General features: G+C 41.5%; 1 protein-coding gene across 5 annotated transcripts in view; it reads left to right on the top strand.

Moving 5' to 3' along the window:
• Positions 1–20,000, top strand: part of KCNJ15 (potassium inwardly rectifying channel subfamily J member 15) — a 56,612-nt gene that overhangs the window by 15,958 nt on the left and 20,654 nt on the right. Inside the window, exon 2 of one of the 5 annotated variants that reach the window (XM_075593746.1) lies at positions 15,865–16,147. The exons of the other annotated variants lie outside the window; for them this stretch is intronic. Coding sequence (XP_075449861.1) covers positions 16,107–16,147 — 41 coding nt within the window. The 5' untranslated portion in view covers positions 15,865–16,106. The remainder of the gene's footprint in view (positions 1–15,864; positions 16,148–20,000) is intronic. 5 annotated transcript variants of the gene reach the window in all.

Genomic DNA, 20,000 nt, shown 5'->3' with positions numbered 1-20,000 from the left:
CCAGCATGTACCCAGCATGTACCCAGCATGTACCCAGCATATACCCAGCATGTACCTGGGTCTTTTTGGAGATTGCCCCAGGTTTGTTTTAGAATAATCGTCGGCACTACTGTATGGGGCAGAGATGCATTGTGTCTGCAAATGACTATGTGTAGCGCTATATAAGAAGGGATTTCAGTTACCTGTACTGTAAAGACTGTTTATTTGTACAAACTATATGATGTGCTGCTGAAGCTGTAACAGTACATGTATGAACATACTGTATGTTTGCTAAACTTTTAAGTACCATACTCTTTAATGACAGACAATGTGTTGTTTGCATTTTGTGACTACAAATGACGGCCTATAGGATGGGTAATCACCTTTACATTTGCAGCTGGTATGACCTTGGATACTCCCAACGTTCATCATTTTGTGGATTAATGTAAATATCTGTCAGGTTTCTCTACACATCCTCCATAATGTCCATGTTCTGTGTATAGTACAGGCTTCGCTACACATCCTCCATAATGTCCATGTTCTGTGTATAGTACAGGCTTCTCTACACATCCTCCATAATGTCCATGTTCTGTGTATAGTACAGGCTTCTCTACACATCCTCCATAATGTCCATGTTCTGTGTATAGTACAGGCTTCTCTACACATCCTCCATAATGTCCATGTTCTGTGTATAGTACAGGCTTCGCTACACATCCTCCATAATGTCCATGTTCTGTGTATAGTACAGGCTTCTCTACACATCCTCCATAATGTCCATGTTCTGTGTATAGTGCAGGCTTCTCTACACATCCTCCATAATGTCCATGTTCTGTGTATAGTACAGGCTTCTCTACACATCCTCCATAATGTCCATGTTCTGTATATAGTACAGGCTTCTCTACACATCCTCCATAATGTCCATGTTCTGTGTATAGTACAAGTTTCCATGTTCTCTTTATAGTACAAGTTTCCATGTTCTGTATATAGTACAAGTTTCCATGTTCTGTGTACAGTACAGGTTTCCATGTTCTGTGTATAGTACGTTTCCATGTTCTGTGTATAGTACAGGTTTACTTGATCCATTTTCCCTCATTGAACCAAGCTCTCCCTCTCTAGCCCCGCACTCTCCCTCTTTAGCCCTGCACTCTCACTCTTTAGCCCTGCACTCTCACTCTTTAGCCCTGCGCTCTCACTCTTTAGCCCCGCACTCTCAGTCTTTAGCCCCGCACTCTCAGTCTTTAGCCCAGCGCTCTCAGTCTTTAGCCCCGCGCTCCCAGTCTTTAGCCCCGCACTCTCAGCCTTTAGCCCTGCGCTCTCAGTCTTTAGCCCAGCGCTCTCACTCTTTAGCCCTGCGCTCTCAGTCTTTAGCCCCGCGCTCTCAGCCTTTAGCCCTGCGCTCTCACTCTTTAGCCCTGCGCTCCCAGTCTTTAGCCCCGCGCTCTCAGTCTTTAGCCCTGCGCTCCCAGTCTTTAGCCCCGCACTCTCAGTCTTTAGCCCTGCGCTCTCAGTCTTTAGCCCTGCGCTCTCAGTCTTTAGCCCTGCGCTCCCAGTCTTTAGCCCCGCGCTCTCAGTCTTTAGCCCTGCGCTCCCAGTCTTTAGCCCCGCACTCTCAGTCTTTAGCCCTGCGCTCTCAGTCTTTAGCCCTGCGCTCTCAGTCTTTAGCCCTGCGCTCTCAGTCTTTAGCCCTGCGCTCTCAGTCTTTAGCCCCGCGCACTCCCTCCTTACTTACTTGGACCTCCCCGTGACTTTTGACTCTGAACTATAAATAGAAGAGAAGTTTTGTCAATCACTTGATCTTGAGATCTGTGACATGACCATAATCTTTTCTGCCTTTCTAACTAGTTATTCTTCATTCTTGCATTTCTCTGATTGTCTGCATCGTCCCGGGCTTAAATACCTGTAATACCAGAATGCAACTGTCTCCTTCATGCACTAATCTTAAAAGAATAAATGCCTTTTTGATTTTCTTTGAAATGAACAACAGTAATTTAAAGGGTAAGAGTGTGCAGAACATTTGGAGCCCCCCTGAGCTGTGTGGAAGACCATTCTGAGGATCCAGGACCACGTTTTGCCTGGTCCCTGCTTGTACCTTATTAGCTTTCCCTATGGATGGCCACCACCATGTGCTATTTCAAGGAAAAAGTGACAAGATCCATATCACATCCACTTTCTGACCCGGGCGTTCCACATGCCTGCACCTCTAGCACTTGTTTATGGAAGTGTTTTACTTTTGATTATCTGTTTATAAAACAATATATACTATCTATGCCCTCTGTGTTCTGTTCATACATGGGAATCACCCCATCTTCCTATCCTGTTCCTGAGGAATATCCACTAGTACTCATTGGAAAGTATCCTCTATGAGTTGGTAACTCTGAATAACCACAACGCTTATTTTCAACTTCTCAATTGTGAGTGCGATACCTTTCAATTACCATCACAGCGCTTATTTATACGTTATTGCACTATTTTGTATTTCTCTTATTTTTCACATATTGGGGGAGTATTTGCGCTTCTGATCCCTTGCTTCAGTGTACCTGTTTTGGACGCCGGTTTGAGTCCTCTTCTGGAGCTGCACTACCTCCACGTGTAATATATTTATTTCTGTTATCACAAGTGCGTTCACTTTGATGACTGCACACGGTATTTGTGCTTGAACCTCTTTTCTTTCCTTAAGTCCAATATGAGCCAGTATAGAAACCAATAACATGAAACATTTGGTAACAACTTCACCGGATTATTGGCTCTATTAAATTCAATCATCTCTAAAGTGAAGATTACTTTTGGAAAATATAAAAAGTAATTTATTTTCGGTGTGGAACCCGCTTTGTCCTAGAGGATCAGTGAAGAAGGCTAGGCGGTGGTACTTTGACTGTCGGAATGTCCTGCTTAAAACACAGAGACATGACACAGGAGGGAGAAGCCGCTGTAAGTGAAGTCAAACTCCTCTCATGTTTCCAAAGAAAGCAAGGTAGAAGTGATGCCTTGTAATAGCTAACCTGTGGTTAAAAAGAATGTAAAGCTTTCAGGGCCAGAAAGGTCCCTCCGGGCGGGTCCTTATCACATCTACGTTCCTTTTCTTTGTTTTCGATGAGCTAACAAAGTACCTTCATTATCTTCCGAAGTATCTTTCAAGAGAAAACGATAATGCAGGTGTAATTTTTGTGAAGAAAATAGGCATCTATCACTCAGATTTATTCCCTTTGATTTTATTACGGTCAGTAGTTCATTTTTGTTTTTAGAAGGGGCTGAACAACCTGTGAAGGACATCTTGGGAACAATATATCAAGGGTGCTCAACTCCTGTCCTCAAGACCCCCCAAGAGCTCTCCAGTGTATTTAAGAGACTGAAAACTGAATAGGGGCCTAAGAGTATATTATCTTGAATTCTTCAACGCAATCTCTAAATCAGGGGTGGCCAACTCCAGTCCTCAAGGCCCCTCCCCCCCCCAACAGGTCAGGTTTTAAGAATATCCCTGCTTCAGCACAGGTGGCTCAGTCTCAAAGACTGAGCCACTGATTGAGCCAAGACTGAGCCACTGATTGAGCCACCTGTGCTGAAGCAGGTATATCCTTAAAACCTGACCTGTTCGGGAGTCTTGAGGACGGGAGTTGAGCACCCCTGCAGGAGACCTGCAGGAGATGAGCAGTATGTGAAGTGTGACCTACAGATGTAACAAGTCTTACTGACTCCAGTGCCGTGGCTGAGATGGCAAAAAGCCGTGGCTACGGAGACGCGTTTGCCACGATGGCGCCGCGGGGTGTCCATGCGTCTTGTCCCAGGGGCCGGAGACAATACGTCTTGCTACATCTGTAGGTCTTTCAAGAGTCAAGTGGAAGAGGGCTCCAAATTCCAGAGGTTTCAGTAAGAGACACATCTGTACTCATTTTGGCAAGTTTACCAAATGCATTTCATACTTGAAATATCGGGATATATTCTGGAATTCTGCCAGGGTGCGATCATAAATTCAAAAAGTGAAAATCCCACACATACTAAAGGGGAGACAGGGTGAAGAAGTGACAAGAAGACATAATTAAACAGTGCAGTTTATTTTATAACCTATAATAACAAGTGAAAGTTCACAAAAATAGATTAACATCTTTTCTATCAGATGTTTCCTAATTTGAGCTTTTCATCAAGAACAAAAAGAATAATACTGTATATTTACTAAGCGGTGCTCAGCTGAAGGCCCTTCACTGTCCATACAGTTTAGCACTACTCATTAAAAATGGTCTTAATGGCTTGAAGCACAACAACAAACTTTAGTATGATGCACATACGCTGGGCCAGAAGGACTACAGTCTCCACCAGGGTCTCAGGTTTTTGAGCGTGGGCGAGATGTCTGCATCCCCTTTCCAGCATCTCTGCAAGTCACATCCCCCCCCCTCTCTCTCTCACACACTCACCCCCCTCTCTCTCTCTCTCTCTCTCCCTCTCTCACCACGCTCTCTCACTTACTCTCCTCCTTCTCTCCCACACACACCCCCCTCCACCACTCCCACGCCCCCCACTTCTCCTCCTCCCCACCTCTCCCACTCCCCCCACATCCTATCCCACTCCCCTTCTCTGTCACTCTCACACTCCCTCCCCCTAACACTCCCTCCCGCTCACACTCCCTCCCTTCCCTCTCCCACTACTCTCTCCCACCCTTCCTCCCCACCCCCCTCATAGACTTTGCTGCCCCTCTCTGTCTCTGACTCCCCCTCTTCCCTCAGGCTCCCCCCACTCTCCTCTCAAAGGCCTCTCCCCCTTGAAGAGCGAAGTGTGCAGGGTCTATCTGGGTTCGGACTGCCGGCGTGGGCCACCCTCCATCACCGGGCCAGATGTGCTCATGTCTGAGGAAACAAGCAGCTGTGTTATAAAGGAGTTGTTAACTCCATTGCTTGGCTGGCATTTTAATGTCTGTGCTGACAGGAGGCAATTTAAAGCAAACATCTTTTGCTTTTACAGAATCTGAAGCAAAGTTCTGGGAATCCTGAGATATTCTTTCATCTCTGGTTAACAAAAAATGGACACAGTCTGTTTTTTTGTAATTGGCCTAACCCACTACTACTTTGTTCACAATATGTTTAACAATAAAAGGTCAAGATGCTTCTTCAAAAGGTATTTACTATTGAAGTTTTCATTAGCACACTTTGCTAGTAGAAGAGTCCTATTTCAACAAAGTTTTTAAGTGCTGTAACATATTAGCATTCCTCATTATTAAAGGGACTATCCCTTCTAGGAACAAAGTGTACTAATGGTAGTGACATGTTTACATGTGGGTGATTGATGTCTTTTAAACCAAAATACTGTACTTAATTCATAACCACAATATGACACCTATAGGTATTTTTAAATCTTGTTTAAGTTGGTTTATAAACAGGGTGCGCTGAGATCTGGGAGATGTTTGATTTATTCTGTCCGCTCCCTTTTTTTCTGATGTCACTCTATGTTCAACAAGCCCTTGCTCAGCCAGAACTCCTCTATCCTCCCCTCCCCTTATCTTTATTTGCCTCTGATAAGGACAGGGTGGGCTAAGAGTAAAGAAAACAATTGCTTGACTAACCCAGTATCCGACTGGCATCCTCTCTCTCCACCTTTAGGATCTTTCTTTAACGAAGCCTATGGGTAGCTGTGCTTGTGATATTTATTGTGTGTCTGTTTTAGGTGGGATATTTGGGTAGAAATACAATTATTTTGTTTGCAGGAGTTCGTGGGCTGAAGTTACCGGTAGTCCTTTAATTTTCCCCGGCGAGCAGGCATGATTTGCCGATACGCGGGGTGAATTACTGTACACCGCGCCAGCCCAGTGTCCTGGATTTCGAGCCCAATTGATCTCAAAACCATTTCCCTTATAAGCATAAGGTTCCCCAAAGTGTATACTTTATTAAAGTGTATGTTATAATGTTTTAGACATTTTAATAAGACTCTATACAGTGGCCGGGGCATCTGCATAGGCGCCGTCATGTCTATATAGAGTTCGTAGTTCAAAGAGGAGCCAGGATGTTGAGATGTGTCAGGGTGCTAGGTGGCCGGGGCAGGGCAGAGTACTGGGTCCGGAGAACAGAGACCCCCTGCGGGGAGGACCCTCTGGTCTGTCAGACTCAGTGTAGCCTGCCCAGTAAGTGGCAATGGATTGACTGGGTGAAGCGGCAAAATGTCGATGCGTTTCCCATTGGTCAATCCGTATGTCCCGCCCACTGGGAATCCCGAACCGGCTTGGCATGCCCCTCCTCTGACGTCAGCCAAAGTACGAGACCCTATTTTCTATTGGCTGGCAGGGAGGAATTGATGCTGAACATAGAACAGCGGAAGGTATGTAAGGAGAAGTCCCAGTCAGAGAACCGGGCCATCTTGTGACTTTAGTCGATGAAGCTAAGGTGGGCTTTTCAAAGTTGCTTTGTTCCAAATAACAGAGCAACCGGCTTCGTTTTGAAGCTAGGAAAGTCTGCCTCGCAGAGCCTAAGTCCCGTCTTTTGCAGCCAAGTTCTACAAATCGTTGTAGCGGACGCGGCCAGGATAGCTTGCTGAATCTCGGACCAGGAGGTCCGGAACAAGGTTCCGATCAGGGTAAGCCCTTGCAAGCGGGCGTCCTGCACCTAGGAGAGGCTAGATTTCAACCCCCAGACCCCAGTAAGTGTGTATATTTCTGTATTTTGTGTTTTGTTGTATTTCCGAGGTTTTATCCAAATAAACCTCATTTTATTTCACTGCCTTGATTTGCCTGTTGAATGATCCCAAAAATATAAATGTGTTAAAAAACCGAGTCTACCGTGACAACGCCATTTGTAATTAATTTAGAGAAAAACAAAATAAGCCAAAGTCTTTACTTTCAACATGGTTACATTAGTTTAGGGAAGCCAATTCGAGTGGTAAATGGTTTACAAAAGGTTGGTTTTTGGCTGACACCATGGAATGGTACCTTCCAATCAATAGTCTTCATCTCTGCCCTGCACCGTTTCTTATCAACGCTCAACCTTGAACTGTGATTTGGATATATCAATAACATGGACATTAGTAACCATGCACCTTCCAAAGGGCTGATATATTGGCCAACAACATCACTATGCCCTACCCACTTCTTACGCTACAGTCAACGTCTCTCTAACACCTTCTTTACAGTAGATATGATCTCTAAAACGATCTACCACTGTATAAATGGGGAGGAGAAGCAGAGAACTGTCAGATGAGCAAAAAGACTGAGACGGGTGATCTGGAACTTATTGTACATTACTCAATGTGCAACTAACAGAAAGTACATATAAACAAAATATAAGAGCCTATAGCAGAGGTGGGAGTAAATGGGCAACTAAATAAGACAAGGGTTCCTTATGTAGAAGGCATAATAGTGTTTAAAATTATTAATATTTTACATAATTTTCCATGACAAATCAAAGGTATTTGCCTAGTTATTTTAGTAAACCAGTCAATGTGTAGATTAGTGAAATGGATGTGTTTCACAGAACAATGTTTGGGGCTCAGAGGGGGCTCTGGTAATGATTAGTAAGCCATGGCCATGTTCCCTTCTGCTTCTTGAAGTTACAGGCCAATTAAACTGGTTAATGTAACATGGTAAGTTATCATTTAATGATGTAGTGTAGCTTAGTGCAATAACCTCGGCCCTGTTAAAGTAACAACAACATTATTTATATTGCTGCCTAAATGTTAACGTGCTGGCAGGCAAACAAGCTCAGCTAGTGACCTTGGTTTGCAGTGATAGAATCAGAAACCATGTCCTGCAGCATGAAATGCAACCTGGTGCAGGGCAAATCCAACACAATGGCCCTTATTCTGCAAACGGCAATAGCGTAAATGGAAAAACCCCATTAAAATCAATGGGGCTTTCTGTGCAATAGCTCTGTGATCTGTGCTAGAGCAATAAGGGCCAAGGAGTCAATGGCAAGGAGTGACAGTAAAAATAACAAACTACACAAAGCTCATTTTTGACATTATTATTAAGCATGTACTGTAGCAAAATACATTATATCAAGGGTGCTCAACTCCAGTCCTCAAGCCCCCTCAACAGGCCAGGTTTTCAGGCTATCCCAGCTGCAGCACAGGCGGCTCAATGAGAGGCCAAAGATGTATTTTAGAAAACCTATCTCCCTTTCTCTATTTGCCACACATTTACATGTCACATTTACATCCAGACAATGTTGCTTACATCTTCCTAAAACAGAATACAATGAACTTTGCCCCCCACTGCTTAATAAATACAGACCGTTCCTTTCTAAAAAATCCCAATACTTAAGCCACTGTGACCATGGCATATAGGGATATTAATGCAACTCAACATACAATTCCCAAAGTCATTCCAGGTGACTGAACAGGAAGTCTATTCACGTACACTGACACAATTCTTAAAGTGGATTTTTGCGGTAAGCACTATTTCAGGGGGGGAAAAAAATGTGAATTTTCACCAAGTAAAGTCAAAGACACCTGCACGTCTCTATTAAATCAGTTCATGCACCTGGACCATTAAAGAACCGGTTAATTGGCAAGTGTTCATTTTTAACATGGAAGTGGATGCATATTTAGAAAACACATGGTCAAACTTTTACAGCACAATATTATTAATTAACATTGTTGACAAGCTCCACTGGGCTTTAGCTACATAAGGTTACCCATTAATTACAGGAGAGTTTAAAGAGAACACATGTTTCTCTGAGACAGGATTCTTACGCATACCTGACCAATACTTAGTCAAAGGTATTATACCACAAGTATCCAAATGTCCTTTTTACTTGGATCACCAGATATATATTCCCCCCGCCCCCCCTTTAGAACAATGATTAAAATAACGGGATTATTAATTCATAGAGTGCCAGAGACCTCTCCCAGCCCCCACCAACGTTACTTCTCATACATTATTCATAGTGAGGTTTTACCTTTTATATACACATCTTAATTTGCAAATGGTGATGGACAGTGGCAGTGCTGTCTACAAGACCTAGTTTATTTATATTGAAAACACTGCAACATTTCCTTTGCCCCAGGATATGACCGAAATTAATATCTCATGTATACTCAGTCTCATAGAGCCACGATCAAAAACGTGTAATGGCTACAATTACCTTTATATGCATACAAGCACATTTTACCACTTCATTTATGTATAAAGATTTGTATCTTTAGTGTTATAACTCAAGGTGAAAAAGAGGTTACGTGGTTCCTATGTTGAAATAAATAAACAGATACCTTCCCAACACAAAGTTGATGAAAACATATAATTAGTGTTAAACGAAACACTATATTTTGTTGAATTTATACCTTTCGAAATGATGTGTCTTCTTTAAATTACATCTCGGATTTAAGTGCAGAATGTTGGTGTATAACATTGGCTCGGCCGAAAAACCACTGATTACACCGTCTTTTGGAGGCAATAACAGACTACAACAATTTGTTGCACTTCTATAGTAATATACTATACTGTATGTTAAAACTTTTGAACATTCAAAAATCAAGCTCTCATTGGACCCTATTCTGGGCATTAAAGCAGCAAACTACCCCTCTTCCACCCCCCTCCCCCCAGACGTCTACATGAATTTAACTCAAATAATGTTAGTATTTTTTTGTTGTTAAAAATCTCTAGCTTCTGAGGTTACCATGGTAACCATTGGACTGTACTGGGCTCAGGGGAGAGCTCCGTTTTAACCTCCCGAAAGCATAATATTTCAAACGCTTGTATCTCCTGAAAAGAGAATTGGGAAATGGCACGAAGAGGTTTCTTAAAGTAAAAATAGGGCACAGAGTTATGATGACAGATACAGTACGTGGTTAGAAATACGGAGTTACATTAAGTGAGCGGGGTTATACATTATGTACAAGACATTGCATGCACAGTAAGAGATAATATATGTTATAGGCGTATGTAACAGTTACAGACCAGATCAGTGTGGGACAGCTTTAGTTTTGAAAGAATTTAGACTGGTGGTGGCTGTGAGAGTCTCCGGTAGACTGTTCCAGTTGTGAGGTGCTCGGTAAGGAAAGGCGGAGCGGCCGGATACTTTGTTGAACCTTGGGACCTTATGGGAGGAGGAGCATATAAATAGGGGTGCAGCCTCAATTTTAAGCCATTGTGTTGCAGGCAGGGTTTGGGTGTGGATTGGTTGGGCTGCTGCTGTTGGTCCTACATTTATACATAATTTACTATTTAGGCCAGAGGTGGGGGTGGGTGTTCGATTTGTACTCCAGAATGAATTTTCGAACCTGAGCAAACTATTCAGAAGGTCGCTAAATAACGCCAAATAACGGTACCTTAATTAAGTAATGGAAGTTATTCTGTCATTTAACAGGGATCTTCAAATCTAATCATATGCATTAATAAGGTCCGTTAGTAAAACCACCATCCTTGCGTTACTTGTAGGAACAGGGATGATTGGAGTGCTGAGATTTGTTTTCCAATACATTGGACGTGCGCATGGGTCAGACTTTAAGCTGCGTTATTAAGGCAGCGCTAGTAACTGAGGTTTTTATGTGCGTTACCAAATGCTAATGCAAATCTTGTTATAATATTAGAAATGCATCATTTTTACACTTATTATCTTTTTCACTTAATTATATGATATATAATGCAATAATGACTGTATAATGAATGGGTGTACAATAATGTATATCCATACATACCTCAACAATATTAATTAATATTACATTTATATTAATGTACAATTAAAATGAAGGATGCCCATCCATCACAAACATATCACTCATATCACTTTCATCACTAAAAAACATAATATAGTTTATGATGTGTTTCAGACATTTGTATGACACGTGTAACTTTTTGTAATGAAAGGGTTAAGTCCTATACTCATTACATTTCTCTTAGGCTATTCCCCCGAAATAACGCAATGATAACCAGGGTCTAGATGTGAGTAACGGCAGCTTTTGGTAGATGCTAAATGCCGTACCGTTATTCCCATGCGCTAACAGGAACGGAGGTCTGAGGGTCTCCGCTGTTAGGTAAACTGTGCATTACCTTGTGATTAACATATGAATAAGCACAACATCCGTTAAAATGTATCGCTCAGTTATTTCTAAGGACAATACCAGGACATCGCTGAGCACCTTTGGGGATACGCGGTTCCGATAAGGATACATTAAACTGACATTAACAGAACGTTAAACAATTAGCGACCTTCTGAGGTTCTACCCCTGTGAGCCAGAACCGAAGAGGCTCATTCTCAGATTCATTTTTTTCAATAAACTGAGCAAACATTTGGGATCATGAATAGAAAACTTGCAAACGTATGCACCAAAGTTAGATTTTTCAAAATATAAAACAAAATGTTCTTGCTTGGTTTTTTTACAAATCCAAAACCAACTGAGTTCCAAAACCACAACACTAACACATTTTTAGTTCCATGACTAAAACCCTAGTAAAGTGCCCACGCTTCCTTTTTAGTGGTGTTTTAATGGAGCAATCCATGCAAAATATTACATGTGGTTTTTTTTTCCCTTAAAATAAATCCGTTCTGCAGTATGAGAATACATAAAAAAAATTATTTTAAAATTCTACTCTTAATGCCATTTTTAATTACTTTTAATATATTGAGTATTCTTTGATTTCTATAATAGGGTTTAGCTCATCTCCCAGCAGCTTGAGCTGCAAACTCTAACAATAGATAATGTTACCATCGTAATATAAGAATACATTGTAGCTGCTGAGTTACACTGTCTGAAGGATTGATTGAAACTGAAAGGCAGCCATTTAGTGAACACTGGGAAGCAGGATTTTGCTAACCACAGAAGAACGAATCGATTGTCAGCTTAGGTCAATAAAGGTAAGGCTACTTATAAAAAAAATAGTCATTTTTTAAAAGTGCCTTTTGGACTGCCTCTTTAACTTTTAACAATTCCGTGGTAACCAGTTGCTTTGGGCATTGTTTCTCCTTAATCGTTATGAAATCATTCTGTTGACAACAAATGTTTGTGGAAACTGCTTTTCCACTAGGAAATTAACCAGTTATTGCTCTTCTCTTATCCATGGGAAGGAATTATATTGCCATTACAGCTAAGAATGGAGTGCATAAGTAGCTAGTAAGATAAATAATTTACAGTGTTAACATTGTGTAACCCTTCTTACCTGACTCTAAAGAAGGTCACATCATGTTAATCATGTAAAACGATAATTCTCAGTATCTCAGGCCTTACAGGGAGCTGCGTCGGTGCAGGCTGGGCGTGAATTGCAGTATAGGAAAAGAGGCGTGCCAGAAACTTTTATAAAACAAAAAGTGCTTTATTGACATCCGTCTAAAACACTTCACAGATATCGACATACAGTAGGTTGTACCTTGACAAACTCGTGACAAACACTAACTCTCGGGACTTCATCCCCTGGTAGTTCCCAGCCCTATCCAGGGGATAGGGAGCGCAGGCTACAGTATGGGCAACCCTAGTGATGGTCAAGCTGCGGGACGGGGCAACCCTATGAGACCAGGACCATTTGCATCTCTCCCACAAACTTAGGTTTCCCATTCCTTTAACGTGCTAGCTTTGAAGTGACACGTTACTAACTGGAAAACAATAATGGATGACAGGACACATCTTAATAAATATTATTAAACGCACAAACCTAAGTACATGACTTATAGTGAGGACCCCAGTCGGAACTCTGAAGAACCTGCTTCTAGAACTTATGGGGTGGCTCTATATATCTTTACATTGACATCATACGTACATTACATGGTGGGGAAGGGAGTAACCTGAGTTAGCCCACACCATTAACTCTTGACAGAAACTAGTAATCTAGTAATCTTTCAAGAGGAGGCAACAGTTGAAAATAATAATGTGGTCATTTGTCCCAGGACACAAAGGTTAATTTTAAGGATTGTTAAATGCTTCTAAAGAGTTTATTTACATTGCTACGGTGTTTACAGATATATTTTTGGCTTACCAAGCGATACTGCCCACTAATGAAATGTTTTACTAGTTAGATTTAAAGCATCATATGCCATCTAAAGACTTCTCCATTCTTTCTTATGTTTACTGCTCTGGGAAAAAGGTTATTGATGGGTCTAGTTCCACGAATAAAGGTCTTTATTGAAAATAAATGTATGCGGTACGTCCAAACATAACTGCCCCCAAATATTTCTGAATGATTGATCTATGCCCCAAATATAATTTAACCCTCTTTTACATCCAAAGTGTTGTTTTTTTTAAACCACACGATAAATGATTCCTTTCTGCAAAATTCAAACTCCACCCCAGTTAAATTTGCCTATATTCATTATCACACACTATAAAATATCATTCGGAACACCGCGTTCTAATGATCGGCTGGAAAATGCACCCAGACAGAGCAGTCATCTGAGGTATCAAAATTACCTGGGCTATAAGAATTCAGTCAACCGTTTTTGTGTGTTCTTTCCACACATACTTCATTCCATTACATCGTTCAATTATCGTCATTGTGATATTACCAAGAATATCAGGGATTAAACCAGTGTTTTTCTTGATGATATTAAATAGTTCAGAGAAAGCTGTAGCCGTTTGGTCATCTTTGGGAAGGGAAATCAACCTTGAAAGACCAGTACAGGCATACCCCGCTTTAAGTACACTCACTTTAAGTACACTCGCGAGTAAGTACATATCGCCCAATAGGCAAACGGCAGCTCACGCATGTGCCTGTCATCACGTCCTGAACAGCAATACCGGCTTCCTACCTGTACCAAAGCTGTGCGCAAGCAGGGAGACTATAGAGCCTGTTACAAATGCGTTATTTACATCAGTTATGCACGTATATATCGATTGCAGTACAGTACATGCATCGATAAGTGGGAAAAGGTAGTGCTTCACTTTAAGTACATTTTCGCTTTACATACATGCTCCGGTCCCATTGCGTACGTTAATGCGGGGTATGCCTGTATATTGGTTGTCTATTCAATTAATTCTATATTTTTAGTGCAATTAAGTTATTTATTTGATGCTTTAGACAGCACCAGCATATACTGTATTGTTTTAGATAAGGCATTTTTTTTAATCATGTTAAGCATATACTGTATTGTTTTAGATAAGGCATTTTTTTTAATCATGTTATTAGTTGACTAAATGAATACTTGAATCTCTATACTGTTATATACCAGTATTTTGTATGAATGGCAATAGTCTTTCAACCATCTCCGAAAAAATAAATAAATGCATTTTTCATCTCAGTCATGGAATGAAGAAAGAACTTGGCCCACCAGTGAACCATGAATTGGAATTTGGGTGGGCCTTGGGAAAAGCTGAGAGTAACATTATGTGAGAAGCATGGGTATGTGAAAGCCATATTTTAACATGATCACTAAATACCTGACTCTGTATGCTTCATATTAACCAGCTGTACTTCCTAATTACCTCCTGATGCCATGTCATGTGGAGAAGTTCAATATCGTTTTAGGGTCCAGAGTTTACACTTCAGATTACTGTACTTGTAAAATTATGAAAACATGGGTAGTGCAGTAAAAGGAAAAGTCCAACAAACAGGTTTACACACTAATAGGTATTTTACAAGGTAAATCTATACATACTATTTAAGATATTTGGAGTTTTTGGCATGTATTATTTCTATGCACGGTCAGGTTCATGGGTTCGAAATCTGAAATTTGCTAATTTTAGCCTTCTTTTGGCTGTCCAAGTCAAACTCTGGAATTCGTTATAATTTTTTTTTTTTTTTTAATAAACTGGCTGAACTTGTGGACTCCCGAATTAAAAACGTATGCACAAAAGTTAATATCTAATGTATTTTAAAAAAAAACAAAAAAAAAACTGAAAGCACTTGGGCTCATCAATTATGCAGAAAAATGAATTTATCTCTCCAGGAAAAAAATCTGCTTCATTTTGAAGTTCTCCATTCATTTTTTACAAATCAAAAATAAAAACCCATCAAGTTGCGGCAGAAGTAAAACACCAGTAAAATTGCCCAACCGTAATTATTTGGTTTAAAATAAAGTTTTAGAGTGCATAATACGAGGTCTTCAGTTCAGCTAAACCTTGCACAATCCATTTACAGTTTGGTTCATATGTACTTGGCATTCAGTTGATGACTGTATGCAGGGCCGGTGCTACCACTAGGCGACTTAGGCTGTCGCCGGGGGAGGCGCCAGAGGAGGAGGAGGCAACTGGTACGAGAAGAGAACAGAAGAGGAGGTGGGAGAAGAGAACAGAGCAGGAAGACGATGGGTGAAGAGGACTGAGGACCACAGGAGCCAAGCAGGGCGGCACAGGAGGATGGCCTCTGAGGACTTCTGGTGTCTGCCACTGCTACAATGCAGCTCCTCACTGGCTTCCTGTGCTGCCCTGCTCTGCTCCCTTGGTCCTCAGTCCTCATCCCCCACTGCTTCCCCTTGCTGTCTTCCTCCTCTGCTGCCCTGCGTCACCGAAGCCATGTAGGTGAGAGATGGAGGAGGATCGGATGAGAGGATGAGGAGGGGGCGAGGAAAAGAAGGGGGATTAGAGAGGAAAAGGAGGGGGTAAAAGAGGAGGAGGGGGTGAGACAGGAAGAGGAGGAGGAGTGGGAGGGGGTGAGACAGGAGGGGGACTGAGAGAGATTGGGGCTATAATAACATTAATAAAAAAAATCTAAAAGTTCAAGGGGGGAGGGAGGATGCGGGGCTGGATGTTTGCCTAGGGTGTTGAATAACCTTGCACCGGCCTTGGCTGTATGCAGAATATGCCGTAGATGAGTCAGTACGACTTTATTCTGTGCTGCCCCTCTTCTTTTTTTTGTGTGGAAACATGTCATCAGTCACTTTTAAATGTAAATTAAAATGAATATAAAGTTTACATATATATATATATATATATATATATATATATATATACTGTGTGTGTGTGTATATATATATATATATATATATATATATATATATATATATACACTGTATATTGTTCGTGCATGTATGATATTTGATCATTTTCTAGGGGCGGATTTGGAACCACTGCGACAGAGCAGCCAGCCCGATCCACATGGACGTAGAGCCCCATCCACATCCAGCGTTGGTGTCCTGTAATCTCTCTAGGAACGACCATATAAAGTGGAAGTGCCAGCAGACCGCAGTACATTGAAACACAGCACGGCCGTTTTTAGGAAGGAAAAGGCGCCAGCAGTAGATGTAAAGAAGGGGTGCGGCTCCAACAACAATGCGCATCACTACATCTGTACAATGTCAAGAAGAACTCCCTTGGAGAACAACAAAAAATTGATGTATTTACTAAAGTGTCTCGAATACGAAACTGGGGCTACACCCAGTGCCAAAAAAAATAATAATAATAATAAACGCATCAGATTTATATAAAAAAATTATCCCAAGAAATTGGGAGATTTGGGGAGGAAAAATAGGATAACAATTATCGTGCACATTCTTCTTCCCTTTGAACCTACAAGTATGTTTTCTCTGAGGTTGCACAACAATTTCTACAAAAACCTGTAGTAACAAGGGAGGGAGTAGGGGGTACGATACCTTTTATTGCCCAACAGGTAATTGATCTATTACAGCTTTTCAACCTCTCGGGGTCCTTCATCGGGTCCTACCCTACTGAGAAGTTGAAAAGCTTGTAACATATCAACTACTTGTTGGTCCAATAAAGGTACCATACCACCGACTCCCTCTCCATCCTTTGTTGCTACATGGAAGGAAGGACCAACACGGCTCCCCACCCTTCTTTGCTAAAGAAACCTGCTATCACTTGATGAAGTATTATTTAAATAGCACATAGTAACTTTTAGTTTACATTTTGCAAACCCACAGCAGTGATTATCAGTAAAGGATCAAGCTACCATTTATATAGACTGATGCAGCCACTTGCCATAAAGGCGAACAGCAGTAGCCAGCGCAGGAGCAAAACGGTTGCCGTGGCTTCATAATTCTGGCCATTGCTTTTCTGCTGCACTAATAGACAATGGATCCAGGGCATTTCTGTGTTTCATTAAAAATCCTAGATGATATCAGGTGTTTCGCTCACAGGTCACATTTAGGTGTCCTGGAAAACCAGTCAAATGAAATCACTCACTAAAGCAACAGGCTACATGCAGTGTTTAACTTTTCTTTCATTATGTTTGAATTTGAAGGCCCTTCAACAATTTTTTTAACAAAACACAGGAAATCAAAGTGCTCTTACACTAAATATTTCTCACCCGGGTTATGCATATTTCAAATAATCATTTTAAAGCTGCAGACCAAGCAATATCCTACAGGACATGTGTTTAAAAAAAAATAATAATAATTAGTTCTGTACTATGAGAAAATACTTGTAGCATTTTTTTTTAAACCACTCTGAATGACATTTGTAATGTATTCTAATGTAACAAGCATTTGTGGAGAAAAATGGGACATACATACCTAGCGGTGCTGCAACAACTTGACGAATCCAGTCTGTAAAAATGCATGTAAGCAAACATGTAGAAAATTGTAATATGAAATCCGAATATAGGAAAAGTTCGGAACCTCAATGAATAGGCAATATGTGGTAAAAGTCCATCTGTTCAGCCAAGTAAGTGTGGAGTAATCCGGCAGCCACTTCATAATGTGTACAGTATACTACGGAGAATGTGTGGAAGAGGAGGGGGGGGGAAGGAAAAACTTGCTCCAGCTACTCACGAGTGAGCCTGTGTTGGAGGAGCCCCCTTATGAGTGCGAGACACACTTCCCCCTGCTCCGTGTAGGTGAGTGGAAAGCTGTGATCACACTGGCTACAGAATATGAAAATCAGCTGTATGCAGAAGTTTGCGACTGTACTCACAACACAGCTGCTCCCGCCTGGTTCCGATGTGCGTGCTTCATTCCTAGTTGGAGATACGAAAATGTAGTAGTGGAAAAGGACTGAGCGCTGCAAAAAAGATTAAGGCTGGAGGCAGTTCAGAGCACCGGTCACTCTTTGATAAATTTCCTTCACGGAGAGAAACGCGTCAGAGGACCCATGTTATTGTTCGTGTTGGCTATTATGCCTATTAAATAATTGAAATGTTACTCGCCTCAAGCCCTTAATCAATTTTTTTTTTTGCGGTGCTCAGTCATTTTCCACTACTACATTTTCGTAACAAGCATTTTCAAGAGTCAATACTCCTCTGCAGTCATTTAGTGAACCCCCAAGCCTAATATTCGCTGATAGATCACAGGACAACGGATCGATCAGCATTATAATGAGATATATCACATTCTGTGTCTCTGCACCATTATTTTTGCCCCCCCCCCCCAATCCTCCATGTCTGAAGTGGCATACAGTAAGTATAACATACTTTACAGTGGGGGTCTCAAACTCAGTACTCAAGGGCCAACAACAGGCCAGGTTTTGTAGACATCACTGCATCAGCACAGGTCAAAGAGTGAGCCACTGATTGAGCCACCTGTGCTGATGCAGGGATAACCATTAAACCTGGCATGTATGTGGCCCTTGAGGACTGAATTTGAAACCCCCGCTGTACAGCATTAGATGCCGCTCTGAAAACGTAGTAACAATGAGTCTAAACACATGTTTCTCTACACTGATACATAGGCCCAGAACCACACAAGGGCATATGGATGGGAACGGAGCTGTGCTAAAGCTTAGAACAATTTAGTGGGTCTGGGCCATAGACTCCAAAGTGATATTTATAATGAACCCAAAATAATATTATCTAACATACATGTTACAGCCTGAATAATTAAAACTAATAATAAAAAAAAGGGAATCTGAGAAAATAATGTTGGAGGAATATATAATTTCATAAGAGAAGTATTTCACCAGAATGAGAAGCAGAAGTAATAATTTAACCCTTAATGAATTGTGTTCGTAGTGATGGGTTAAAGTGGTGTACAATTTATTTCAAAGGCCTTCGTTTGTAAACATGGTAACACGAGAAGGATATTTGTAGTTGCTTATGTAACTTGTGTGTTACTGCCCTGGCTTATATTTAATGCTAAGTAAATGAATGAACCATAAGGTGCCTTCTGACATAGCGCTGCACAGTAAATTTAACCCGCGGTGTGCTGAGGGGTTTCCTTGTCCTTCCATAGGCAAACTGCCCTCTGCTTCATCATATGAAAGGGAGTGGCGAGCCAGGTGTTAAGACCTTTAGGCCCATATTTACTAAGCAAGGCTACTCCATTAGACACCCCTCCAGCACCACATAGTACATATGGTCTTTTGAAACCGATTCAAGTGATTGGGCTGCACGTTGCCTTCCAGCATGGACGGGATCTTATGGAGTTAAACTTCTTAGTAAATATAGCATGCAATCTATTCCATTCTTAAAGAAACCATAAAGGCACATTTTCAGAGGTTTCTTACAAATTCAGTATTTTTGTAACCTAAGTGAGACTGCCCTAAGAGTAGGACAATATGTGCAGTTTCCCTGCTTATCTGTATTTTTTGAGTATTGTTGAAGATCACCATTCTGTACCATTTCGTTTTTATCTGATCACTGAATTTTAATGTCTTTATTTACATTCCTAAAAATGTAGCCTTAAACAAAAGTGAACAAGACCCTCCCATTTATTGTGTGAGGTCCCTGGTCCCTCTCACTCAGTGTGTGAGGTCCCTGGCCTCTCCCACTCATTGTGTGAGGTCACTGGCCTCTCCCACTCATTGTGTGAGGTCACTGGCCCCTCCCACTCATTGTGTGAGGTCCCTGGCACCTCCCACTCATTGTGTGAGGTCCCTGGCACCTCCCACTCATTGTGAGAGGTCCCTGGCCCCTCCCACTCATTGTGAGAGGTATCTGGCCCCTCCCATTCATTGTGTGAGGTACCTGGCCCCTCCCACTCACTGTGTGAGGTCCCTGGCCCCTCCCATTCATTGTGGGAGGTACTTGGCCCCTCCCACTCATTGTGGGAGGTTACTAGACTTCCAAGAACCTTATTACAGACGATCAGGATAAAATTATTTATTGGACAAGTCTCTTTGAAGTCTTTATGGGAAACCGCTCTGGGCTGCCTGGAAGGGTTGAGTAAATAGGAGTAGACAGCAGTGGTTCCCATGTGAATACTCTACTTTAATTACTACATTTTAAAATAAAAATGTAAATAAAAAAAAAGAAAACAGCTGGGGGGTAAATATCAAATAAGGGCTGGTAATTTGCT

This window comes from Ascaphus truei, chromosome 3, assembly GCF_040206685.1.
Source record: "Ascaphus truei isolate aAscTru1 chromosome 3, aAscTru1.hap1, whole genome shotgun sequence".
NCBI lineage: Eukaryota > Metazoa > Chordata > Amphibia > Anura > Ascaphidae > Ascaphus > Ascaphus truei.
This window is presented reverse-complemented; position numbering and strand designations above follow the sequence as displayed.